The 25,335-nt window shown below is 41.8% G+C and overlaps 1 protein-coding gene across 1 annotated transcript in view; it reads right to left on the reverse strand.

Annotated features, from left to right (window-relative positions):
• LOC136866198 (mite allergen Der p 3) overlaps positions 1 to 25,335 on the reverse strand; it is a 75,280-nt gene that overhangs the window by 23,349 nt on the left and 26,596 nt on the right. Inside the window, exon 4 of the mRNA XM_067142944.2 lies at positions 12,857 to 13,013. Within this exon, the coding sequence (XP_066999045.2) occupies positions 12,857 to 13,013 (157 nt within the window). The remainder of the gene's footprint in view (positions 1 to 12,856; positions 13,014 to 25,335) is intronic.

The following is a 25,335-nucleotide window of genomic DNA, read 5'->3' on the forward strand; positions in this document are numbered from 1 at the left end:
GCTTTCAATCGCGTCATTCCTACTGACGTCTTTGTAATGACCTATGTTCATTTCAGTTGGGAAAACCACTTAGTCTTTCTGAGGATGTAAAAAGGCAGGTGGAGAGTGAGTGCCTGCTATTATAATGAAAACTCCGCAACCTAATTGTGACTGATGGTAAGAGAGCGGGCCTACCTTTACAATGAAAATGCCGTAGCCCAGTCTGCATATGAGAAAAGACGTTTGGTAACTTCCCGTCGCGTTTCTAGGGTAACGTTAAGTTATGCAATTTAATACAGTCTTGCTCACAACGTGTACACTACCTAACCTAGAATTCTGTATACAGTGTAGAGTGCCGTAGAGAAGCACGGGTACACTAGCTAGTACTTTATAAGAGAGCATTAAAACTGTGACGTTTAAGAAACACAATTCAATTGGTGGCCATGATTCTGGAAACGTTTTGCATTTTGTCTACTTTATCCCAACATATATATAGTTATTAGCAGATGAACAACATTTAGAAGCCTATTAGTATTAACTGACGAGCTAACTTTGAACTGTAGTAAAGATAATTTGTACATGGTATGTCTGTGGTAGGAAGAGAGAAATTTCGTTTTGATGGACTTTGATACTTACCGATACGGGTATCACTGCTGGCTATTTCATGTAGTGAACACTTATCCCGCAGCTAAGATAAATTTTGCTTGTCTTCGGGGGTATATTTGGTATTTTTGTACTTCTGGCTGCAATTTCAGTAGTATTGAGTATTTATTTTGTAATTCTGAGTTACGTGTCCATCTAGGTACTACTTCATCAGTTGATTTCAGTTTAAATAATAATATTAAAAAAGCAATTCCGCAGTCTTACTTGACTGTTGATATATTGATTTATAGCCACGGTACCACCAGTTTTGTGTGGAATCCGAACCACAAAGTAAGGACTTTTAATTTCCACAATCACTGATGACCTGTCTGGGATTTGAACTGAAGCCACCTCGGTGAAAATTCAGTGACCCAACAAAATAAATTAATTCGAAGAAGGGAATAGTCACCCTCAAAACAAAGCAGGGCAATAATCTTCGTGGAGAAGACTGCAAATACAAGGATATTTCTAGAAGTGTAGGTGGCGGTGGTAAAGTAGTATAGTAGTTAAACGAGTATGCCAGATATTCAATTTTGATAAATCCCACAAAACAACTCCAAGAACTGGCAGGCGTCTCAAGGGATGAGGGGCATATTTTCAGATTATTAAAAGGGGATCGCGGGAACTTCTCTAAAGAAATCTAGGAAGTTTGACAAGAGAGTGGAATCGATGTTTCTTCTAGAACTGTTGTAAGAAAATTATTCCAAAATGTCCTAAAAGCTAGAGTACCCAGGAAAAAAATCATTTCTCAACTAAAGACAACGTGAAAGCGCGCGAAATGGTCTAAAAATAAACTTAGACTTGTGATGATAAAAGTAATCTAGCAGGGATACGACATTATCTTACTACGAATTGAATGCGAAAATAACATCACATAAATATTATTACTGAGTATTACATGGATTTTCACAGTTATTACGTTGAAAAAGTTCTGTGTTAAAAATAATATGAATTTATTTCGGGGAAGAATGAATTATTATACACTGAGTGGCCAAAAGTCACGGGAAGGGGTGTCCCGTTAGAAAATGTGCCGTGTATGACCCCTGAGCGTTGCGGCTAGCTGCGGCGCAGCTCAGCAGTCTGTCACAGACACCGCAGTCGTGAAGATGGCAACATATCGCGAATTAAACGACTTTAAACGTGCGATGATCATCGGTGCACGGCGCATGGATCATAGGATTGCGGAAATTACACGCGAATTCGCGTTTCCAAGATCAACAATGTCGAGGGTGGACCTTCAGTATCGCAGAGGGAATGTTACCACCCGCGTAAACTGCCGCACGGGAAGACCAGAGGTGATTAGCGATCGGTCATCACGTCACATCCGCAGAACTATACTGGGCGCTTGACGGGCTACTGTGAGTCATTTCACAGCCCAGTTGAATGTCGGTATTCAGGAGCCAATTTCTACCAGGACTGTAAGAAGGATAGTGCGCCGCATAGGCTTCACCAGCCGACGACCAGTTCTTGTCCCTTTGCTGACATCTCGACACTCAGCTCAACGACGTGCATGAGACCGCGAACATCGGCAAAGGACCATGGAACTGTGGCGGTGTGTGGTATTGTCCAATGAAACTCGGTTGCAGTTGTACCGAGCTGATGGGCGCGTGAGAGTGTGGCGTATGCCGCATGAAACTCTGAATCCTGTGTGTCAACAAGGTTGTGTCCAGGCGGGAGGTGGCTCAGTTCTGATCTGGACGGCGTTCTCATGGTTGCAATTAGGCCCCATTGTCCGGCTGAGTGCTGACAGGTGCACGTTATGTCGACTTTCTTTCAGGCCCTCTGCACCCATTTATGCCCTATAGTACCCTGATGGAAATGCCATGTTTAAACATTATAATGCTCCATGTCACCGATCTGTGGTGGCACGCAGGTTTTTGGAGGTGCACTCCAGGGAAGTTACAACTATTGATTGGCCCTCCAGTTCCTCCGATCTTAATTCAGTAGAGCGTTTATGGGATGCTCTTAAGTGGTCTTACAGACCGGCGGAATGAGACTTGCTGGACATTGAGATAGGAAAATCGATAATGTCACATCCATGCATGATTTTACCCAAGATGGAATATAATCTAATTCTAGGCGCAGTTTTTTTCAGATAATTCAGAGAATATAATGCGATCGTTGACATGGGAACCAATATTTTGGACAAGCAATATTCGCGAAGAGATAAAATTAAACCAGCTGGAAAATGATACCAGAGAAGAAAGGATTTGAATTGTTAAAATAGAACATTGAGAAAAGGGGTAAATCGATTTACTTTCCGATTGGATCAAAAATTGTACTGAACTTCATCAAATCTTTTTTTGAGCCAATGATCGCAAATCTCGAAGAGGACAACGAGGAAAAGATATTTAGATATCTGTCACTGGAAAAGATAACTGAAGCCCAGATAAACGACAAAACCGTAACAAACTCACGAGCAGTTTAGAGAAGCATAAATCTGTTTTCAGTCTTGAATAAGCAAGCGGACAGAACGGATGTGCCGAGTGAGTGCTGCGGAATGGGGAACACCTTGCAACAATATAGAGCTGTGATAGGAAGTTGGCAGAGCAGATGGAAGAGCAATGAGATAAAGGATAAGAAGACGAAGGGTACGAAATGGGGGTTAATGGCAGCGCTGCTTGTAGCAGTGCTGGTGGCAGATCTGCTAATGATAGGGGGAGTGGAGACAAACCCTGGACCATGTCCGGGTAATGTGGGCGCTCTTGGATGGGAAGGAATTGAAGCAATAAAGGAGCTGGTGAAGGAAGCTTATCAGGCAGGCCAAGTACGGGATCTGATAACGAATCAGGCCGAGGATATTAAGCAATGCATCAAGGAGGAGATGAAAGAACTAGAGGGAAAGTTGGAAAACAACAGAGATGAGGTAGATATACTGCGGAAGAAGATCGAAAGCCTGGAACAGGAGTCGGTAAAGGTGAAGGGAGAAAGCATTAATGTTCAGGAAAGAAGAAGGAAAATCATATTTATATATGTAATTCAAGAAGGTGTCAGATATAATAAAGTGGACATAGTGTATAAGGTGGTGGATGTGGTGCAAAACAAAATGAAGATCAACTTTACCGTGGTTGACATTAATGATGTGTATAGAGTGGGGAGGAGGAAGGGCAATAGGCTCATTAAAGTGTCACTTATCCACCCTGATGGAGGATATTTTATTAAGGAACGCAGGAAATTTAAAAAGGGAGGAAGTGTGGTTGAAGTGATATTGGTAGTGAAGGGATTAAAGAGCTGAGAATTTTAAGGAAACATCTTTGGGTAGCGAAGTAAGCAAGGCTTGAGAGCACGTATTAGAGGTCGGCAGTTGGTAGTTGGAAACGGCCGTTGGTCACGTATGTGGGGAGTGAACAGTCTTCAAGGAATGGATGACAAACATCAGCAGGTTAGCGAACAATCGACGGGTTGAGGTGAAAGGAATATTGAAGCAAGTGCTGAGTGTGCTGACGTAGTAGTGAATAACTGTGACGAAGTGACCAAAGTCCAGTGTCCAGAGGAGGAAGCAGCAGCGGGAAGATCACCGAGGCAGGAGGGATTGGTGCTGACACAAACAAGTGGAGCAGTGGAAGGAGAAGAAAGAAGACGCCGAAAAGGTCTGGGTAGGGGAAGGTGTCTATGTTTAAAAGACGTGGGGTAAGAAAAACAAAGGACAGAACGACAAGGCTAGTAAGGAGAGTGCCAAAATGAATAAAAAGGAAGTAGTCGGAGCTGAGGGAGAAGGAGCGAGGGTAACAAGAAGTAGAATGATCAACACAACAGAAGGAAATAAATTTAAGAGAGGAAGGGTGGAGGATGGAAAGGGGAATAATTCCCTATATTGGAAAATAGGATTTGCAATTATTGAAGGGGTACTAAATTGGGTAACGGGGGTGATAAAAGTAGTGGAGATTTTTGACATTGCAGATGTTTTGGAGACATGTAAGGAGAAGAAATGAGTCTGACGTGGAAAGGGCTTGTGGTAAGGAACATAACGAAGAAAAAAGAGGGAGGAGGGGAAGAAACCCAAGCGGAATAGCATTGCTAATAAAGGAAGAAATATGCGATATGATTGAAGTTTTGGAAAATCAGATGGAAGTGGTGATTTGGATGAGGGTTAAGCTTGGAGGGGGCAAACGTAAAGGGGTATGCCTGGCCTTTTTATACAACCACCCTAGTGGCTCAGTATATGCAAATGATAGTTTCTTTGAGGAGCTGATAGTGGAAGTTATTGGGATCAAGGAGAAGCATGAAGAAGCGGGGATGGTATTGATGGGCGACTGGAATGCGAGAACAGCGAACTTAAGTCATAAAATACAATAAAGAGGCGAAAGAATTAAGAGGAGCGAAAGTAGGAGTAAAGGTAGTGGTATAAATGGGTATGGGCAGAAACTGCTTGAATTATGTTCGACAGGTAATTTATACATTCTGAATGGATGGTGGACTGGGGATGATGAGGGAGAGTTGATATATATTACAAAACAAGGAAGGAGTGTTATCGACTTGATAATCAGCTCGGAGGAGTTGGCGAGAATAAATAAATTGCAGGTTGTTAACTGGGCTGAATCTCATCACGTCCCGATATCTATAAATTTGAGGATATTGGAGCACGGGGATAGGTTAGGAAAAGGATGGAGTGATAGGAAAAAGGGTATGAGACTCATTAAATATAAATGGACAGAGGAGACTAAAGCAAGACTTGATGAGTATTTACAAAATTAATTCGAAATTATTAATATAGGGTACGAAGTAGCATTGAGATATAATAATGTGGATAGGACCTTAGAGCTAGTAGAATACCCCATAAGGAGGGTAGCAGATGTGATACGTCATAGGGGAAAATGGTGGAAGAGACAGAAGGGCGGTTGAATAGTGAGTGTAAGGGATTGAGGAGAGTAGTTTTAAGGGCGCTGATAGACTTTAGGAAGCACGGAGGGGGGAGAAGAGAGGGAAAGGTTTTGTGGACTGAGGAAGGAATACAAGGCTAAGATAATAGGAAGTAAAAAGGTATGGAAGAAGGAACAAGTGGAGGCGATTAATAGGGAGTGTAAAAGCAAGGAAGGTGAGAAGGTATGGGGGAAAATCAATAAAATTATTAGGGGAGAGAGGAGATATAGTAAACCAAGAAGTGAATATGATACATGGATGCAATATTTCCGTAAACTGTTAGGAGGGAAGGATAGGTGGAAGGGAGATAGAGAGGTGGAGATGGTTGAGTGGGTGTTGGCAGTAGGGAATTATTTGGATAAAGAAATATCTGGGGAAGAGGTATTGGAAGTGTTAGGCATAGCCAAATATAAGACAGCTGGGTGGGAACGGAGTAACAAATGTATTTTAGAAGAACCGATAAAGAATAGTAGGATGAGGGAGTTTATGGTGAAGTTATTTATTAAGGTGTTCGAAGGTGCCAATTTCCCGAAGGAGTGGCAAAAATGTATTATATGCACTATTTACAAAAATAAAGGAGTGAGGAGCAACCCTAGTAACTACAGGGGAATAATTCTTTTAGACGCATTGAATAAGGTGTACACGGGTGTATTAGCGAATAGGTTGAGAAAATGAACGGAGGAGTTTTCTATATTATCGATCTATCAGAGCGGGTTCTGGAAGGGACGTAGAACAATGGAAAATGTGATGATAGTGAAGACAATAATTGATAAGTATGTGAGGAAGAAAGGAAGCAAGGTGTATAGAGCAGCGGTCGATTTTGAAAAGGCCTTCGACACAGTGAGTAGGAAGGCGCTGCTTGAGAGATTCGGTAGGGTGGGAATTTGCAAAAATATGAGACGTGCTATTGAGACCGTATATGAGGAAGTGTACTGTAGTATAAGGTTAGAGGAAGGGGTTGTAAGTGGCCTCATCGAATCAAGTATACGTTTAAAACATGGTTGCAAATTATCTCCTATTAGTTTTTAGGTTTTTATCAATGACGTATTAGAAGGGCATGGGAAGGAGTGGGCGAGTCCTGTATTAGGTGACAAAGAAATATCTGGTCTGATATTTGCAGACGATGTATTATTGATGACGCGGACGGGTGGAGGGTTACAGAGAATTTTAAATGAGGTTTCGGAGTACGTTAGGAAGTGGTCGTTGAGAGTGAATAGTACTAAGACAAAGGTAGTGGTATGTAGGAAACGTAGGAAATGGAGGACAAAGAAGAACTGGGTGATAAATGGGGAGGTAATAGAGGAGACAGATAAGCTAGAGTATTTGGGGGTTTGTATATGTAGGAATGGTAAATGGTCTGATCAAATTAATCAAGCTAAGTGGAAGGGTATAGCAGCACTTTCAGTTATAACAATACTGGAGAATAAAATCCCAGGGGTCGATCACAAAATACAGAGAATGGTATTTAGAATAGTGGTTCTGAGTAGTGTGTTGTATGGAGCCGAATATGGGGGGTTGAAAAGGTTCGTATGATATTAAATCCGATTGTTAGTAGATTTGGCAAGATTTTAATGGACCTCCCAAATTGTACGGCTAATGCAGCGGTCAGAGTAATGTGTAATAAGTGTATAGAGATTGATATCATGAAGAGAGTGTTGGGGCAGTGGGGAAATTTGGTAACTTGTGGGGGCAGCGTGCTCCAACAAACGGTCTACCAGCAACAAGTGAAGAGTTCTTTTGGAGATTATTGGATTGACAAGGTGCAAAATATCATTGAGAGATAGTGTTTAGGAAATTATTGGGGAGGGATTGGGAAAGGAGGAATTGAGTTTTGTTGGAAAATACGTTAAGAAGGATTAAAGATATTCAATTACAGGAGCTGGAGGCTGAATGTGGGGAGAAGGACGTCCCTAAACATTTTTATTGGAATCAAACGAGTAGCAAGTATAAGAATAGATAATGTGAACAAATAAGAGAGAATAGCAATAATTTGGTGAAAGTTGGGTATTTATTGGAATAATAGCTGGACAAGAATTAACAACAACTCGATTTGTTTATTGTATGGGGAGACAAGGGAGGAGTTCCACTTGTTAATAGCATGTAAGGGAATTCGTGCGGAAAGAGAGAAATTCATGAGTGAGGGGCACTTGGAAGCTATGAAACTGTCGGGCAATGAACAGAAGATTGTTAACTGGATAGCGAGAGAGTGGAAAGAACCTGGGAAATTAAACAAGCTTTTAGAGATTGTCAGGAAACGCTGCATAAAGAGGTTAAAGGAAGCTGAAGTTAGAAGGTAGTAATGGGGCAGATGTTAACTAATTCGGTCAAGATGGGATATCCTTCCTTCGGTAGGAGGCTCATCATCCAGACGGATGCATCTTACATAGATATTGGTACGATTCTGTACCAAGAGAGGTCTGAATGTGAAAATAAGATCACTTATCTAGCTTTCATGAGCAAGACATTACGACCTCACGAGATGAAACACACAACAACGGATTTAGAGATGTTATATATATATATTGTTTCTCCTGTCGTTATTGTGTTGCTGCATATATAGGACATCATGGAGTGATGTAGATAAGCAACAGAGAATTAGGATCTCCTCACACTGCTGGATAGCAGAGTGGGGGAGTTTACGGGTGTGTACAATCGGTGACCTAAGTCAGGGCTCAGCTGCCTGACTGCTGAATGAGTCGGACAGCTGACAGTGTGTACAGCTCTGTCTTATTCCCAGTGTAAGTAGGCTATTATAGTTAGCCATTGTCTTGTTTGTTTTTGCTTAGTTTGCCGTTTTTGCCGAAAGATTTTATTCAATGGGGTTATATCTCATACTGCTTTTCTTTTCTCAGTTCAGTCTTGCGTTGACTGTTTTTGTTTTTGCATTGTATATGTTTTTGTTTGTAATCTATTTTATATTTTCTCCGTAAAGATTAATTAGGTTGATAAACTGTAAAATCTAGAGAAAATAAATCTAAAACCGAATATATCAAAAATCAGTTTTTGGATCAAAAACAGGCAAGGTCGTCAGCTATGAATGCAATATTATACTAAGCAGCTGGGAACCCTTTAAGCAAAAGCCTTATCCGATACCGGAAAAGTTATTCACGAAGGCAAAAAGATAATTGAGTAAATTGAGAAAATTATATTATCACCAATTCCACAACACACTTTCATAATCCGATATTAGCAGAGTCGAAACCAAATGGCTCTCTTCCAGTATGCTTGGATGCGTGGGAAATCAACATACGTTTGTTACCGGATATAATCAAGCAGGGCAATTAAGGACATATTTAAAAATTGGAGGAATTAAATTTTTCGGTAGGTTGAATTTAATCTCATCCATTCATCACAATGTTGTACACAGCGGATCAAGTATGCTAACCGGATTTATGTTCGACAATCAGACTTATATTTTCCAAAGTCTTCCTTTCGATCTTATGAACTAAAGCTTGGCACTTATTCGAGCCCTGGAAACAACCTCAGTCAAGAAGTAATGGTTTTCACCATACGCTACGTAGACGATATTTGAATTAGTTCAAGAACTTTAGAAGAGCACCTCAGAATGTTTGATCTATTATTGGCAGACCTAAACCAATGTAATTTTAAGGTGAATCTGAAAAAATCACATTTTTGTGAGAGGAGTACGTTATTTTTAGGTCACGTGATTGGTGGAAGTGCGATTAGGCCTAACCCAGTCAAAATTGCTGCTATCAAACATTTTACTACGCCTAGCAGTCAAGAACATCAGGCAATTTCTAGACATATGTCAATTTTTTGCCGATCACTGTCCTGCAAACACAGATACAGTGGCGCCTCTATAGGAACTGTTAAAGGCGAACAACAGGTGGCGTTGGACATCTAGCCACGTGGAAGCCCTTCATAAAGCATAACAGATTTTAACTAATTCAGTCAAGATGGGATATCCTTCCTTCGATAGGAGGCTCATCATCCAGACGGATGCATCTTACATAGATATTGGTACGATTCTGTACCAAGAGAGGTCTGAATGTGAAAACAAGATCACTTATCTAGCTTTCATGAGCAAGATATTACGACCTCACGAGATGGAACACACAACAACGGATTTAGAGATGTTGTCTCTTGTTGCGGCACTGAGTCAGTGGAAAAAGTATGTTTATGGTTTTCCAACCACCACAAAGACGGACCCTAAGGCATTGACATTCATACTCAACAATGTAGGAAGCGAACAAGTTTGCCGGTGAGCACTTTTCGTGTAGCAATTAGATTTGACCATGGAACATTGCCGAGGAAAACTGAACGTGGTAGATGATACTCTCAGTAGGAAACCTAATCCGGAGGAAGTAACTATTAACTTGGCCATGTTAGATGATGAAGATCAGAACATCATAGGGAAACAACAAGATGTCAGCCAAGAACAGGCTAACTATCCCCAACTCGTCTTAAGACTGAGTATTTTAAGGAGCTCGATCCCGATACTTCACGTTTCAATGAAGCTCAGAAGAAGGCAACATCTTTTCGTTTTTTCATTCTTTTAACAATCTCCTCCACAAGAAAGTAGACGACGAACACACTAGATTCCGGATTCCTCCCACCTGTCTTCCGAATTGATCTAATTTGACTAGGACAACACACGATTGGACATGCTGGTATTAATAGGGTGACAGCCGTACTACAGGAAACCTGTACATGGCCAATGGTAAGAAGACTGGTACAGCAAGTAAATCGCTACTACCCAGCAAGCAAAGAGAACTATTCACTATAGACTTCTATGGTGAATTACCTGCCGCCCATCGAGGTTTAAAATTTGTTCTGGTATGCATGAATGTATTTTCTAAATTTATAACATTGTGTCCAGTCCAGAATGCTAACACTAGTTCCGTCGTGAACCAGACAAAGAATAAATTTAATCCTAGGATGGGAAAGCCTGAAATTATATGGAGCATGGTTTACAATTCACACTTGCAATATTCAAGCGCGAGATTGAGAAGCTTGAAATTAAGCCTGCTTTGAGTAGTGTTCGCCACTCGGAATAGAAACCTAGTGAACGCATTAGGCGAAAGTTAGCGAAGTGTTGCCGCGTATTCATACCACGGGAACACTGGAAGTGTTTAGACGTCATTCCTATCATCACAGAATGCATCAATTCCACACGCCATGAATTGACAGGACAGATACCCTCGATGGAACACTGCAACGAGTATCCGAGGAGACCATTGCATGGAGAGATATCTTATCCAAGTGATCTCCGACCCTCCCCGATGAACGTATTCCCCACGTAACAAGCTGTCATGTACCAGGTTGTTTACATTCTGTTGTGCTAATTGCGTGGAAACATGATTCTACTTTAGGAGACCAGGGCAGTGTAGAGAGCGAAAATCTCCGGTGAGAGAGAACAGGCACCGGTATGTGGTCAACTGTGCTATACGGCTTACTGGTACGGCTTGGGAGTACTAAAATAATATGCAGGTAGCAACTGCCAGTGACCAAACCGTTCGCAACAGACAGACAGTGAGACAGTCTCAAGTTCACGAAGGCCTGGAAACCGTTTGAGATAAGCACCTCATCACAGGAGAGACCGACTGAGATTTGCGCATGCACGTGGAAACAGGCAGTTATGACACTGGCACAATGTGATATTCATTAATGAAACGCACTTCTACCTAACGCAGTGTGATGGACGTCTGCTGTATACAAGGTATGCAGAGGCAGCAGTCTAGGAAGTGGACGAGTTCGGTGCTGTTTGCGGTGGCATCACTCTCCTCGGCCGGACGGCCATGCGGTGATCAGACACAGACTTACGGCTTCCAGGTGCATAGATGCTATTGCGACCGATCATGATATACCCATTTCAGCGGTTATGGGTCCCCAGTTAGTGCTGCAACGAGACATTGCAAGGGCGCATATAGCAGACGCTACAATGGGTGCCCTTGAGGAACTTCAGATAGATTCTAGCCATGAGATAACCCGTTCTGAGTGCCGACTTCAGTCCCACCGAGCACTTATGGAACAAGCTAGATCAAGCCCGACAGCGTCCATGATTCCCTCAGATACTTCAAAAACTTACAGATGCTCTGGTCGAAGAATGGGAGAACATGCCTCAGGCGGAGGTATATCGACTGTTCGGAAATACGCCTCGTGGATGTGTGACAATCGTGCGGGCAAATAAGGGCCATAGAGGGTCTCTGTATTATTTTATGTGGCAGTACTAGATGGCGACTACACTTAGGTTTATGACCGTGTTCAATTTCTGATTGCCGCAACCTATTGTACAATACGATATAAACAAGCTGAGCATTCTACATTGTTTAACCATTTTAGTGACCTGTTAAGTGGTCTTACAGACTGGCAGTAGTAAAGTCCTTTAGAGTAATTCATGATAAAGCTACATCCTGTATACACGAATAGAAATACTACTGGGAGATTAAAACAAACAAAGGGTGTGCTGTCGTCTACACGGCCATGTGCGCTGGTGCGTGATAACGTCCATGGGCTACAAGAGAAGTGATGTGCTTGGCGACGTCGAATGAGATGTGTATAGACTACTGGACCCCAGTGACCTAATACTACTCAAAATGCTAAGGAATCACCCTAAATGGATCTGGTAGTCAAGATGATCCTACTTGAATATACATTATGTAGCAATGTGCTCAAAGGCCCGTAGTGGCTCGTAATAAATTGTAGATCGTTTGAAGTATGAATTCTAACGACTCGCTGGAATCATTGAACAAGAAGTTGAATTAATCTGGAATAAAGATATGTTTTGGTTAGAGGTAATTTTGTTCGAAATTGAAGATGAAGTGAGCCTTCCAAGACTTACATGGGAATTCAATTACTGCCCTTCACCTTTGCCTCTGGGGATGGAACTCCAATAATTAATATACATTTTCAACTTTGACATGAAAAGCTTGAGAATCCTCTTGGAAAGCCAATAATCGGTAAGTGTACCGTGTGAAATGTGTTATATGGAAATGGTGAATGCATTTCCCATAAGTATCAGTAACTGGTGTATAGCCGAAATAATATAACTCATTAAGGATATATTTTAGAAATTACCGCTGCATATTTAATCGGTGTATGTTTAAAGCATTAGAATGCATTCATTCAGAGCCTAATAATTATAGATACTGGAAAGTATGGTAATAAAAAACAGTTTGGAGAAGATAAGTATGGTCGCTGAGTACTATTGTACACACTACTTGATGCAATTTACCCAAAATCCTATTCTCACAGAGAAAAGTCACAACGAACAAAGTTTATTGTAATAGCTATCTTACACATTCTACTCTATCGCTTATACAGTAACTATGCCCTCCTAGCAATAATATAACACTGAACTGTAGAAATATTCAAGATACAAAATTACTAGGTTTTGATAAATTATTGTATTTACCTTCACTAACGCAATATCATTCTCGATATTGATTGAGATGTCACCTTCTTTCTCATGGATGAATTCTTCATGAATTATAATCCGTGATGCATGATGTATGGATTCTAAATCAAAATATTCACTGCCGACACTCAACATTACATTTGATGAAAGGGCTCTGAAAATACAAAGAATAAATATACGCACAAAGGTTCATTACATCAAGGTATAAATGTAAATATTCCGTAAACGTCAATATAAGAAAAGCAAAGCCATCTCTGTACAAAACATGAAGGCCTTTGGAGGAGTGGAAGGTAACCCGGGGACTAAGTGCGATACAGTGGTTCGATCTACATTCGGCCTCCTTTGCCTCCAGGAATAACTTCGTACTCACTGATGCTGCAGAGTGAGAAAATATCGGCACCATGTGCCAAATCCAAAAGTCTAAATCTCGTTTCTTTTCCTTCCTTACGGGGTACTGAACCCACGTCCATTTGAGTGAACCGACCACGGCTTTACAGCCTCAGAGGGGCAGCTCCTAAAACTGCAACATGTTATACGGTAAACCAGTGGAAATATCGAATGCCCGTGGAGGAGGAGGAAGAATGGCTTTACTCGCAGCACTCTTATAGGGGAAGAAAGGTTGAACGAATGGAAAGAAAGTGCTCTCATTCCTCTCTTTAACCTTTCGGTGCTCCCGCCCTCTTGAATCACACAAATACTCGCGCGTTGTACTTTTCACAACATACGTTTTTACCACGTTGTAACGTTTTAAACGTCTTAATATTTGTTTTATTCTTTCAAATGATGCCTTTTAATGACTTTACAAGAACCTTACATTATTTCCATTACAAAAAATATTTATTTGTTGTAACAAAAAAGAAATTATTAAATTTGTAAACATTTGCAATTTAACATCAAAAACTTTGTACAAATACAATGGAATGTTGCACTTTTCCTGCTCAGTTTCACTCCATCTTTGCGTACTGAGCTTCACTCCATCTCATTCACTCACTCTCTTCATCTCCGTTGTTTCCTTGTTTGCAGCGTAAGCAAAGAGCCTGTTTCTCTGTGTGTTGTTTGCACACAAAACGTGAACACGAACTGCACTTCATTGACGGTGACAAATTTTTCTTTCTTCCACATAACCAGCAGGTTCCTTTCTTCTTCTTTGCAGGCTGTTCAGCTACCTCTTCTTCTCCTAATGACCTTCTGCATCTTGCCAAGAAAGAGTAAAGCTCAAGAGGAAGTGATTTATTCCAGCTCTTGATTCCCAACGGCTTCTCATCAAACTCATGGTAAGGTTTTTATGGAAAACTTTTCTTCTTGGAGGCAGTTGGCCATTGATATTAAAATTCCAAATGACCCTGGGACTGATACCTGCTGTATTCATAAACACAAAAAAAGAGCCAGGGGCCAGCGTCTTGTGATTCTTGACACAAAGTAAGAAGCTCACGTTTTGTCAATGTGTCTACTCCTCTCTTAGTCTTGTTGTAATCGATAATCATTACTGGCTTACCAGTGTCAAGATCTGTACCTTCGGATTCATGCATTGTAGATGGAAGTACACCACCTTTGTTTCGCTTAGTCACGTAAGAAGCTAAAGTTTTGTCATACTGAAAGCCGTATATAGAAATTCCAACCTCCTTACTTTTGTTACGTAAAAACGAGGGAGCTATTGCTGCTTTGTTTTTTTGTTTGTTTGTTTGTTTGTTTGAGTTCCAAATAATTCCAGTCCTTCTTCAAGTAAATACTCAGCCGTAGGAATGCTGGTATACCAATTGTCTGTAGTGACGTTTTTGTTGGCATTTTTAGTGGGTTTTGTGAGCCTTTTAACAATGTCAAGACTGCTGTTTGAAGCTTGATATTGCCCCTGCGGTTGCTTGCCACAGTAAACCTCGAATTTATTGCAGTAAAATGTCCTAGCATCACGTAATGGAAAAATTTTGAGGCCATACTTAGCCGGCTTCTTTGGCATGTTCTGAACAAACGAGCACCTCTAAAACGATGTAACATCTCATCGATTGTAACAAGCTCCCCTGTATTGTAACAGTCAGTGCAGTTTTTGACAAATGAGTCTAAAATACTCCTAATGGGTACAAGCTTCTCAAATTCCTTGCGCTGATGTCGAGTGGCCTTACCATCGAAGCGAATGCACATCAGTAAGAACAGAAATCGATTATAGCTCACCGCTGCTCGAATTATTGGAATACCATTTCCATCCCTAGCCCAAAGTTCTCCTACATTAGCATGTGAATATTTTCTGGCCCCAATTAGATATAGCACTCCAAACTAATCAATTATTTGTGCCCTGTTGGTCGGTAAACAATCTCTTGTTCTTGCAAAATTATTTTCAACAGAATTTATATACATATTGGTACACATCACAATTGCGTCAATCATTTCAATCTATATCAGTTTCAAAACCGCATCTAGCTCATTACTTACATTTCTAGCAATCTGTTTCGGCCGAGGGAGTTTCTTCACAATGTTACGTATTTTGGTCTTATCAATGTCTGCTACCGCTGTAGTACACCAAATAGTCTCCCCATTCTTACCATGAACAAAATCCTGATCAACCAGCAGCTCTTCACGATCCTCTTCTTCACCTTCAATGTTACTGTCTTGAAAAGCACTGTTGTATTCAATAGCCTCATCACTACTAAAATCTGAATTTCTGCCTTCAAACACATCTATATCGTCTTCTTCATCCGAACTCTCTTGCAGTATACTTTCAACACTGATACGAAGATAGTCTGATATGTTCACTTCACTACCATCATCAATTAATGAAGTAAGCAGAAAAATATATATACCAAAACTCACTACGAGAATACTCGCGCGTTGTAAAATATACAACAGACGCGACGTGTCCAGTTTCAAATCTCGCCGGAAACTGGTTGACCTTGAGCAGGTCGGTAGCCAATGATGGTGGGGTAGGAGAGGCGGTGACATACGAATAACTCACTCGTGAAAGCCATCACCCGAAAGGATATACTTAGAAATAAAACAAAACGACGTCTGTTGTACTTTTTACAACGGCGCCAGTACCGAAAAGTTGAAAGAAAGGAAAATATTCGAGGTTGTGACAAGTATAGAGGAGTTAAACTGATGTAGGTACGGGAGCGAGTGGTTGAACAGAGATTTAGATAACGAATGGAACTTAGTGAAAAGAATTAGACAATTAACATTAAAATACATGGAGGATATTAGCGATTCGTTTACGATATTTGTTGACCGTGAGAAGGCGATACCCATAGGGATGTGTCCACGGTGCAGCGCCTGTGGCGAAGATGGTTGGCGCAGAGACATGTGGCACGTGCGAGGTGTCAAGGCGCAGCCCGAGTGACGTCAGCACGCGAGGATCGGCGCATCCGCCGCCAAGCGGTGGCAGCCCCGCACGCCACGTCAACCGCCAATCTTCAGCATGTGCAAGACACCCTGGCTGTTCCAATATCGACCAGAACAATTTCTCGTCGATTGGTTGAAGGAGGCCTGCACTCCCGGCGTCTGCTCAGAAGACTACCATTGACTCCACAGCATAGACGTGCACGCCTGGCATGGTGCCGGGCTAGAGCGACTTGGATGAGGGAATGGCCGAACGTCGTGTTCTCCGATGAGTCACGCTTCTGTTCTGTCAGTGATAGTCACCGCAGACGAGTGTGGCGTCGGCGTGGAGAAAGGTCAAATCCGGCAGTAACTGTGGAGCGCCCTACCGCTAGACAACGCGGCATCATGGTTTGGGGCGCTATTGCGTATGATTCCACGTCACCTCTAGTGCGTATTCAAGGCACGTTAAATGCCCACCGCTACGTGCAGCATGTGCTGCGGCCGGTGGCACTCCCGTACCTTCAGGGGCTGCCCAATGCTCTGTTTCAGCAGGATAATGCCCGCCCACACACTGCTCGCATCTCCCAACAGGCTCTACGAGGTGTACAGATGCTTCCGTGGCCAGCGTACTCTCCGGATCTCTCACCAATCGAACACGTGTGGGATCTCATTGGACGCCGTTTGTAAACTCTGCCCCAGCCTCGTACGGACGACCAACTATGGCAAATGGTTGACAGAGAATGGAGAACCATCCCTCAGGACACCATCCGCACTCTTATTGACTCTGTACCTCGACGTGTTTCTGCGTGCATCGCCGCTCGCGGTGGTCCTACATCCTACTGAGTCGATACCGTGCGCATTGTGTAACCTGCATATCGGTTTTAAATAAACATCAATTATTCGTCCGTGCCGTCTCTGTTTTTTCCCCAACTTTCATCCCTTTCGAACCACTCCTTCTTGGTGTTGCATTTGCTCTGTCAGTCAGTGTACCTGCACTGGCTCTTCTAGAATCGTCCGGATGCTGGATGGATCTAGGAACATCGCGAGATGGAACACTCCAGATTAATCGTGGAGTCATTTCCATACACCTCGGCGACGGGACCGCGAGCGGAAGCGAGTGGGGCTGGCCTAGGTGCTAGTGATTGGCGCAGCTGAAGCATAAGGGGTGGGTCTTTACGGTGCCGAGCTGGGCCCACTGCCAGTTGACATGGCGAACGCTATGACCATTACAATAATAATTGCCCCCCGGTTATCGTAAATTCCATAACTTCGTAACCAGATCAAGTGAAAATTTGAATATTTGCTAAATATACAAAATGTAATGCGTATAGATGGTTACAGAAAAATATGAGGATATGATAACACTAGAACAGCGGAAGGGGTCAAAATGACACTCGCCTTCAATTTTTTCCTTAATAATGTGCGTTTTCTTGCATCATTTCTCGTCAAATATCTTTACTTTTCATCGTTTTTCATCCCGTATACGGTGATGTATCGCACCCACCAAAATATTTACATTTTCATAGATTTTTGATATGACATGCCCTGGACAGCGGTAGGGGTCATGGGCCGATGACCTTCGATGTTAGGCCCCTTAAAACAACAAGCAAGGTAGGGGTCATTTTGACACCTGTACAATTCCTCATTACAACTCAGCAGTTTGCATTGTCAGACAACAGTATGTATCCAGCCTCGATTATTACTCGTAGTATTGTTGAACTCCTACTGTCAGAGAAGCGTTCCAGCTTGCGGGATTATTGTATTCATCTCATCATTTAGAAAGTCTTCTTCTTACGGATACGTCATGTCACGATTTTCTTTCTACTGACAAGGTGTCTCGTATGTTAGAAAATTCAGATGTTTAGTCTGAAAGTGAACTATCCGTTTCAAATGGTGATTTCTTGCTTGAGACAAGTGAATATCATAATGATAAAGAGGATGAATTTCCCGCTGGAGAAATAGAAAGTGCTAATCTGCCTACAAATTCACCTCAAATGTCCGTCTTGGTTAGGTGTTTCATCAGCAAAAATGGTCGCCCGAGACGGAACCTAGTGGGAGGTCTTGGATTTGAGCTCTTCATCTAGAAGGCAGGCTGCAGTGAACGTTCTGAAAGAGCGGGGAGATCCTACCACATATGCTTACCACAGAGTTAACGATTCTGTCATTAGTGCCGTTTGTCGCCTCTTTGATGTATCGATGCTTCATCCTATGAAACGATACACAGATCAAACGCTCAAAAAGAACTCAAGAACACAGGCTGGATCGAGGAGATGTGGTCGACCAAATTTTTCGTCACTATACCACCAAGGCTGCATGCAGGAGGTGGCCAATGCATGTCTTTTACAATATCCTAGACCTACCAGCTGTCAATGATTGGGTCATTTACAAGCAAGTAACGGGTAGGAAGATAAAACGGAAGTAGTTCATCCTCCAGTTGGCAAGTAAAATAATAGGGCGGGACGAGCAAGGGCAACAACAGCAACAACAACAACAACAAGAGGAGGCACTAGGACTGTGTCCATCTAAAAAGCGGAAGAAGTGTCGAGTTGGTCTGTGTAAAGGCAAAAAAATCTAGCGATGTTTGCAGCAAGTGTTTCCAAGCAGTGTGCGGAAAATGTGCGTGAAAAGCTGAAGTTGTGTAAGCAAAATGTGTTTAGGGTGTTTGTAATTTTCTTAAAGTAGTATTTCTGAAAATGGATAATTTTTGCAACGTGGACGACTGACTAATGAAAGGTGTTCAATTGATTAATTTTGTGAAAAATTCCTTAGAGAAACAGAAACGTGGTGCAGTTGTTGTGATTATTCATGCATCCATGAGTAATATAAAAGATCCATACACTAATGTCAGGTCTCTGTGTGTAAAATATATTTGTGGAAACACAGTAGGAGAAAATACATTTCTTATTGTGTTCTATTTTGAACATTTCCAAGCATTTCTTATGAAGTGTAAAAATGACCCCTTACTGCTGTTCTGGCATCATTGTAAGAAAGTGACGGTGTCCGCGCATTGGGGCGAACAGCCCATCACTTCTAGGGTATCTCTGACGCCTGTTGACAGGGAGTTGTCTGGAGACTGTTCCATAACGTTCCACTTCATCGTGGCCACGTCACCATCCAAAGTTCTTGCAATTTCCTCCTTAATGGCGGGCAGGTTTTTGAAGCCTAGCTGTCCGGTTGTGTTTACATTCCTTGCCTGCAGCGGATTATAATTTCCCCAACTAGAGACACAGCGATATCAACTCTCCAGAGAGCACTGCACATACCTCATTGTTATGGTCAGGTGAAGGTATTCTACTGACCCCATAGCCCTCCCAAGGTCTCCAAATCACTAATAATGGCACAGATCAACACAACTCACAATAAAATGAACTGAGGTAGGTAGCCACGCCAGCGAACAGTACGCAGCGTATGAATTTGACACATCTGTCAGTTTGTTCGTCTGACGTTAACCTACCAACACACACAAGTTGGGACCGCCAAACACAGCGTCTGTGTTGTATCATTCAGTGATCATGTCGACGTTTTTGCCTGAAAAAAGAACATCTGTGGTAGGCGTTGCTTTTCTTATTTAATCAAAAGAAAAATGCCGAGAAAAGTCATCGTTTCCTGGTAGAAACTTATGGTGAACACGCTCCATCGATTAGAACATGTGAGACATTGTTTCGAGAATTTAAATGTAGTGATTGCAATGTGAAAGACATTGCGCGCACCGGTAGACTACTAAAAGTGCGTAGACTCTTGAAACCTGGCGAAACCGTTAATGCACAACGCTATTGGCAACAAATGATTAATGTAGATCACGAATTGATCGAAAGGCGACTGAAGTGACCAGAAAACATGGCAAAGTGATTTTTTACACGACAGTATATCCATCTCAAACAGCAAAACCAGTGAAAGACACCCTGAAATCGCTTGCATGGGACATCCTTCCGCACCCGCCATACTGCCCCAACCTGACGCCATCTTACTATCACCTCTTCGCTTCAATGAGGCACGCGCTCGCAGAGCAGGACTTCAGCAATTTCGAGGAAGTTGGAAAATGGCTCGACGAATTGTTTGTCCCAAAACACAAGCAGTTTTTCCGGAAAAGTATTCATTAATCACCTGAAAGATGTGCGAAGTGTGTAGAAGCAGATGGTCAATATTTTGACTAAACAAAAAATGAATTTCCCTTCGGAATTAATGTTCCGCAAAACCCGGCAAAACTTGTACACACACCTGGTAACTCTCTAGCCACTCAGAACGAGCAGGGAGATTGGACAGAACTGTGAGCAGCTGTGCAACAATGGAGACCTGACAAGCGAGCCGGCGACAGGACCGGCACGCTTTCTAAGTACACCACGTGGACTGTCACTGACAAATCAAAAATGCTATTGGTCAATTAAAGGCGACTGTAGACAGTCATAAATCTGGTTACTGGCACTGCGTAACGTTTGAGTCGCCAGTCATAAACGAGAAAAATATACTGATAAGTAACAGTTTATTTTATAGCAATTTTCAGCTTAACATTGTATTTAGTAAATAATGTTGTTAAATGTAATTTGACGTACTTCATTGTTGTGGTGATAATAATGAACTAACTGACGATGTTGGTGATGGTTGTTTTGAAAGCTGGAAACTGTTATGCTTTATTGGTCCAGAAGCTAATGTAAAGACTACTGGTATCGAAATGCGGGGAAGTGCGGGAAGGTAGGGTCACTCGAAGAATGAAGAAAAATTAATCATAAAGGAGGGCGTTGTAATCCCAGCCCTGATGTCGCTGAGCGGGAAGGGAAGAGAACAACGCAGTATGTCCCTAAAACTACGTGGAACTAACAGTACACTGTCTCTTCGGTTGCCACCCACCACCGTTAGATGACATGACTGCTGCAATTGTACAAGTACTACCCCTCAATGACGGTACGTAAGCTAGTCATATATAACCCGGAGATTTTTTAGGTTCATGCACTAGTGAATAAATGGCGGCAGTGAAGAAGTGCATGTGAGAGAGCTCCGTAAAACACCTAGCAAATCAGCAAGTTTAACTGCAATTCGTGTGTACTAGATCAAGTTTCATAACTAAATAACACTCAGTGGCTACATACGTTCTTTCACAATGTCTCTAAAGTCATTGAACAAGCGGATTTCTTTATTCGAAGAAAAGCTAAACGACATCCATACTCGCTTCGAGAAAGGAACGCGCGCCGCCAACAGCAGTGCTACCAACCCCGGCGATGTTTCTCTAGACGCACTCGCCCTTGAGTTCCAGTCTTTCAGAGCTGCTGTCACCGAGGATCTCAAGGAGGTGAAGTCCGAACTTACCCAAATGCACAACCAGATCTCCAAACAGGACGACCTAATCGACGAAGCAGAGCAGTACAGCAGGAGAAACTGCTTATTACTCCACGGGGTGGCAGAAGCTCCGAACGAGGACGTCTATGACAAGGTGTTCGGTGTTGTGAAAACCCACCTAGTAATAGACTTGACATTGGACAATTTAGATCGCTGTCACAGGATTGGGAAACCAAGGAGAACAACAGCTGAGGTAGTGACGGGAGGGAAGAGGCCCGTCATAATTAAGTTCACGCGATATCACGAACGTGACCGTATCTGGCGTGCAAAGAAATCGCTGAAGAAATCGGGTATGCTGATAACAGAATCGCTAACAGCAACGAGAAAGGACATACTAAACGCCGCGCGTGACCACTTCGGTCAGAAATCTGTATGGACTAAGGATGGACGTATCATTATTCTAAGCTCTGATGGGAAGAAAATTCAAGTGACCACACGAGCTGACCTTAACAATGTTATTCAAGCAGCTAGGGGGTGAAACAGTGTGAAGTAACGACAATATGGATTAATTTTTGTATTATAGTGTTTTATTATTGAGTGTGAATGTAATTGAGTGCATGAAAAGCCGGCGCGATATCAGAGGAAATACGCAGGTAAGAAGCATGTATTCTTCTTGGTATTCTCCTTTGTGTGATGAGTACTGTTATAACCACTACCAGCTGTGGAACTGACTGTCGCGCTACCCCTAACCTCTCCTATCCGAGAACGGAGACACCCCGCTGCCAAGGCTCATTAGTGAAAGTATTTCAGGCCAACGCACGTTCATTGAACTGCATTCATTTAAATTCCCAATCCCTACCTGCTCACCATGAGGAGCTAACAGCTCTCCTTGAAAACAGTAATGTACACGTAGCTTGTATGAGTGAGAGCTGGTTACGCGCAACTATCCCTAGTAGTATGGTACACATAACGGGCTATAATATTTACAGGCATGACCGAATAGATAAAAGAGGTGGAGGAGTAGCCTTGTACTGTAGAGATGATATTAAATGTAAAATCGTATGCACATCTGACCACTGTGCTGACCCGAGACCTGAGTTAATTTTTGCCGAGATAACTGTGACAACAGTTAAAGCCCTAATAGGAGTTTTTTTATCGGCCACCACGGGTAGGTCACTCTCAGACATTGAAGACATCCTGCAGAGACTATCACCCGCTTATGAACATATTTTAATATTTGGAAACTTCAATACTAATTTACTGGAACAGGCTGGAGATACAAAGCAACTCTTAAGTATTTTCCAGACGTGTGACATGACAATACTTCCACTAAAATCGACAAATCATACCTCATCTTCACATACACTAATTGACTTAATGGTCACTAACAACCCACAGAAAATAGTATCACATGGACAAATTCCTACCCCTAGCATATCGTCACATATACTTATCTTACACGCTCAAAGTACCGAAGTATAAGTCCAGATACATCACATTCAGGGACATTAAACATATAAACTTAGATCATCTGAGAGTTGACGCCTTGAACAGTCCTTGGGATGACGTAAAAAGTATAAACGGTATCGATAAGAAAGTTGAAACTTTAAGTTCACTTATACTTGGTCTCCTTGATAAACATGCACCTAAGCGTACGGCCAAAGTCTCCCGACCTCCTTCTCCATGGCTGACCGATGACATTAAACAAATGATGTCTCACCGTGACGCGTTACACCTCCTCTACAGACGCATACACTCTTCCAGAGCGCTTGAACAGTATCGGACACTTCCGAATAGAATTAAAGTAATAATTCGAAATAAGAAATTTTCTTTTTACAATCACCTGGCTGGAAATTTAAATGTGTCAAACACTTGGTAACAACTTCGTTCCATTGGAATTGGGAAAGCTTTGCCCCAGCCATGTAATCCAGACATTTCTCTGGAGAGACTGAATGCTCATTTTTCTGAAGTAAAAATTAAACCGGAAATACACACAATATCATAGACTATAAAATCTCTTCTGAACCAGCCACCACCAAATAGGCCATTCTTTGAATTTCGCGAAGTCACAGAGATTGATGTGAAACGCGAGGTATTATCAATCACATCATCTGCTGTAGGACCTGATGAAATACCCATACTCATAATACAACACATCATTGACATTATTCTTCCTGCCATTACTCATATATACAACACGTGCCTCACAAGTGGCCTCTTTCCAAAAATGTGGAAAAATGCCATTATAAATCCTGCTCCCAAAACTTCCTCACCTGTACTTATAACAGATTATCGACCTGTTTGTATACTTTCATCTCTCACCAAGCCTCTTGAACGCATAGTACACGTGCAATTAACCAACTATTTAAATAAATACAAACTACTTGACCCTTTACAATCGGGTTTCAAAAAGGGACACAGTATGGCCACTGCCCTGCTGAAAGTTACAGACGACATGAGACGCGTTATGGACGAAAGGCAGGTGACGTTACTTATACTTCTTGATTTTAGCAGTGCTTTTGACACAGTAAATATTGACGTACTGGTTGCTAAATTGAAATCGCTTCACCTTGAACAGACAGCTCTAGAATTCTTTCTCTCATATCTTACGGAACGAAAACAACGCGTAATTACTCAGAATAGGTCATCCGAATGGGTAATGAAATTTTCTGGAGTACCACAAGGCTCTGTACTTGGACCACTTCTCTTTGTTATCTATATTAACGATATATCGACACGGCTAAGACACTGTAAATACCACTTGTATGCTGACGATCTACAGATCTATTATCATTCCAAAATTTCAGACATCAATTAAGCAATAGGTTATATGAACACTGACTTAAATAATATTTGTGCATACGCTCGTGAAAACTGTATTTTAATTAATCCTTCAAAATCTAAAGCTATTATTGTTGGGCAGACGAAACAAATCAGTGCGGCAAAAACAGAAACATTCCTCCACTAACTTTATCTGGTAAAATTATTCCGTACGAAAACTCGGTAAGAAATCTTGGTGTAATTATGCATGAGAATCTTAACTGGGGAGAGCACATTACAAATATCTGTAGAAAAGTGTACGCGTCCCTTCACCCACTAAAATATCATCAAAATATGCTGCCTCTAAACATGAGAATTAGGCTTATAAATACTCTTATCCTCCCTATATTTTCCTACTGTGACGTAGTACTAATTGATGCCACGAGAGAACAACTAAACCGATTACAACGTGCTATGAACTCGTGTATTAGATTTATCTTTTCCTTACGCTATGATGTTCATGTTACCCCTTATTATCGACAACTTTCCCTTCTAAAATTTGAACAATATAGAAACCTTCACGTGGCAGTATTAATCTTTCGAGTTTAAAAGAGAACATCCCATACTACTTATCTTCACAACTCAATTTCCTATCCTCTTTTCACCAGCATAACACACGCTCTGTCAGTACACTTGCTATCCCTCTCAGCAGGTCAGCAGGATTTAGCCGTTCCTTTGTTGCAAATGGAGCTAGAATATGGAATTCTCTCCCCCACAACATTAGAGCCATAAAATCCTTAAATTCCTTCAAGTTGTCTTGCCGTGAGCATCTCCTCGATGTGTGCCGCCAGGCTGAATGAATCTGGTAGAGTGAATGTGTGTATGAATGTACGTTTACTGTGCTTATGGTATTTAGTGTCAATCAACTTTTAATTTGTAACGATAGTTTTAAGACATGACTAAGAATATTTATAGAGTTTATGTTATTTTGTTTCATATTTTGTTTCTAGTTTGTAATGGTAGTTTTAAGATAAGATTATGAATATTGCTCTCAGATGTACAATGTTAATGAAGTGTGGTTAAGTGTAAGAGAGGACCATGAGTCCTAACTTCGCCACTACAAATAAAGCCAAATATAA

The sequence above is a fragment of the Anabrus simplex genome, chromosome 3 (assembly GCF_040414725.1).
Source record: "Anabrus simplex isolate iqAnaSimp1 chromosome 3, ASM4041472v1, whole genome shotgun sequence".
Lineage (NCBI taxonomy): Eukaryota > Metazoa > Arthropoda > Insecta > Orthoptera > Tettigoniidae > Anabrus > Anabrus simplex.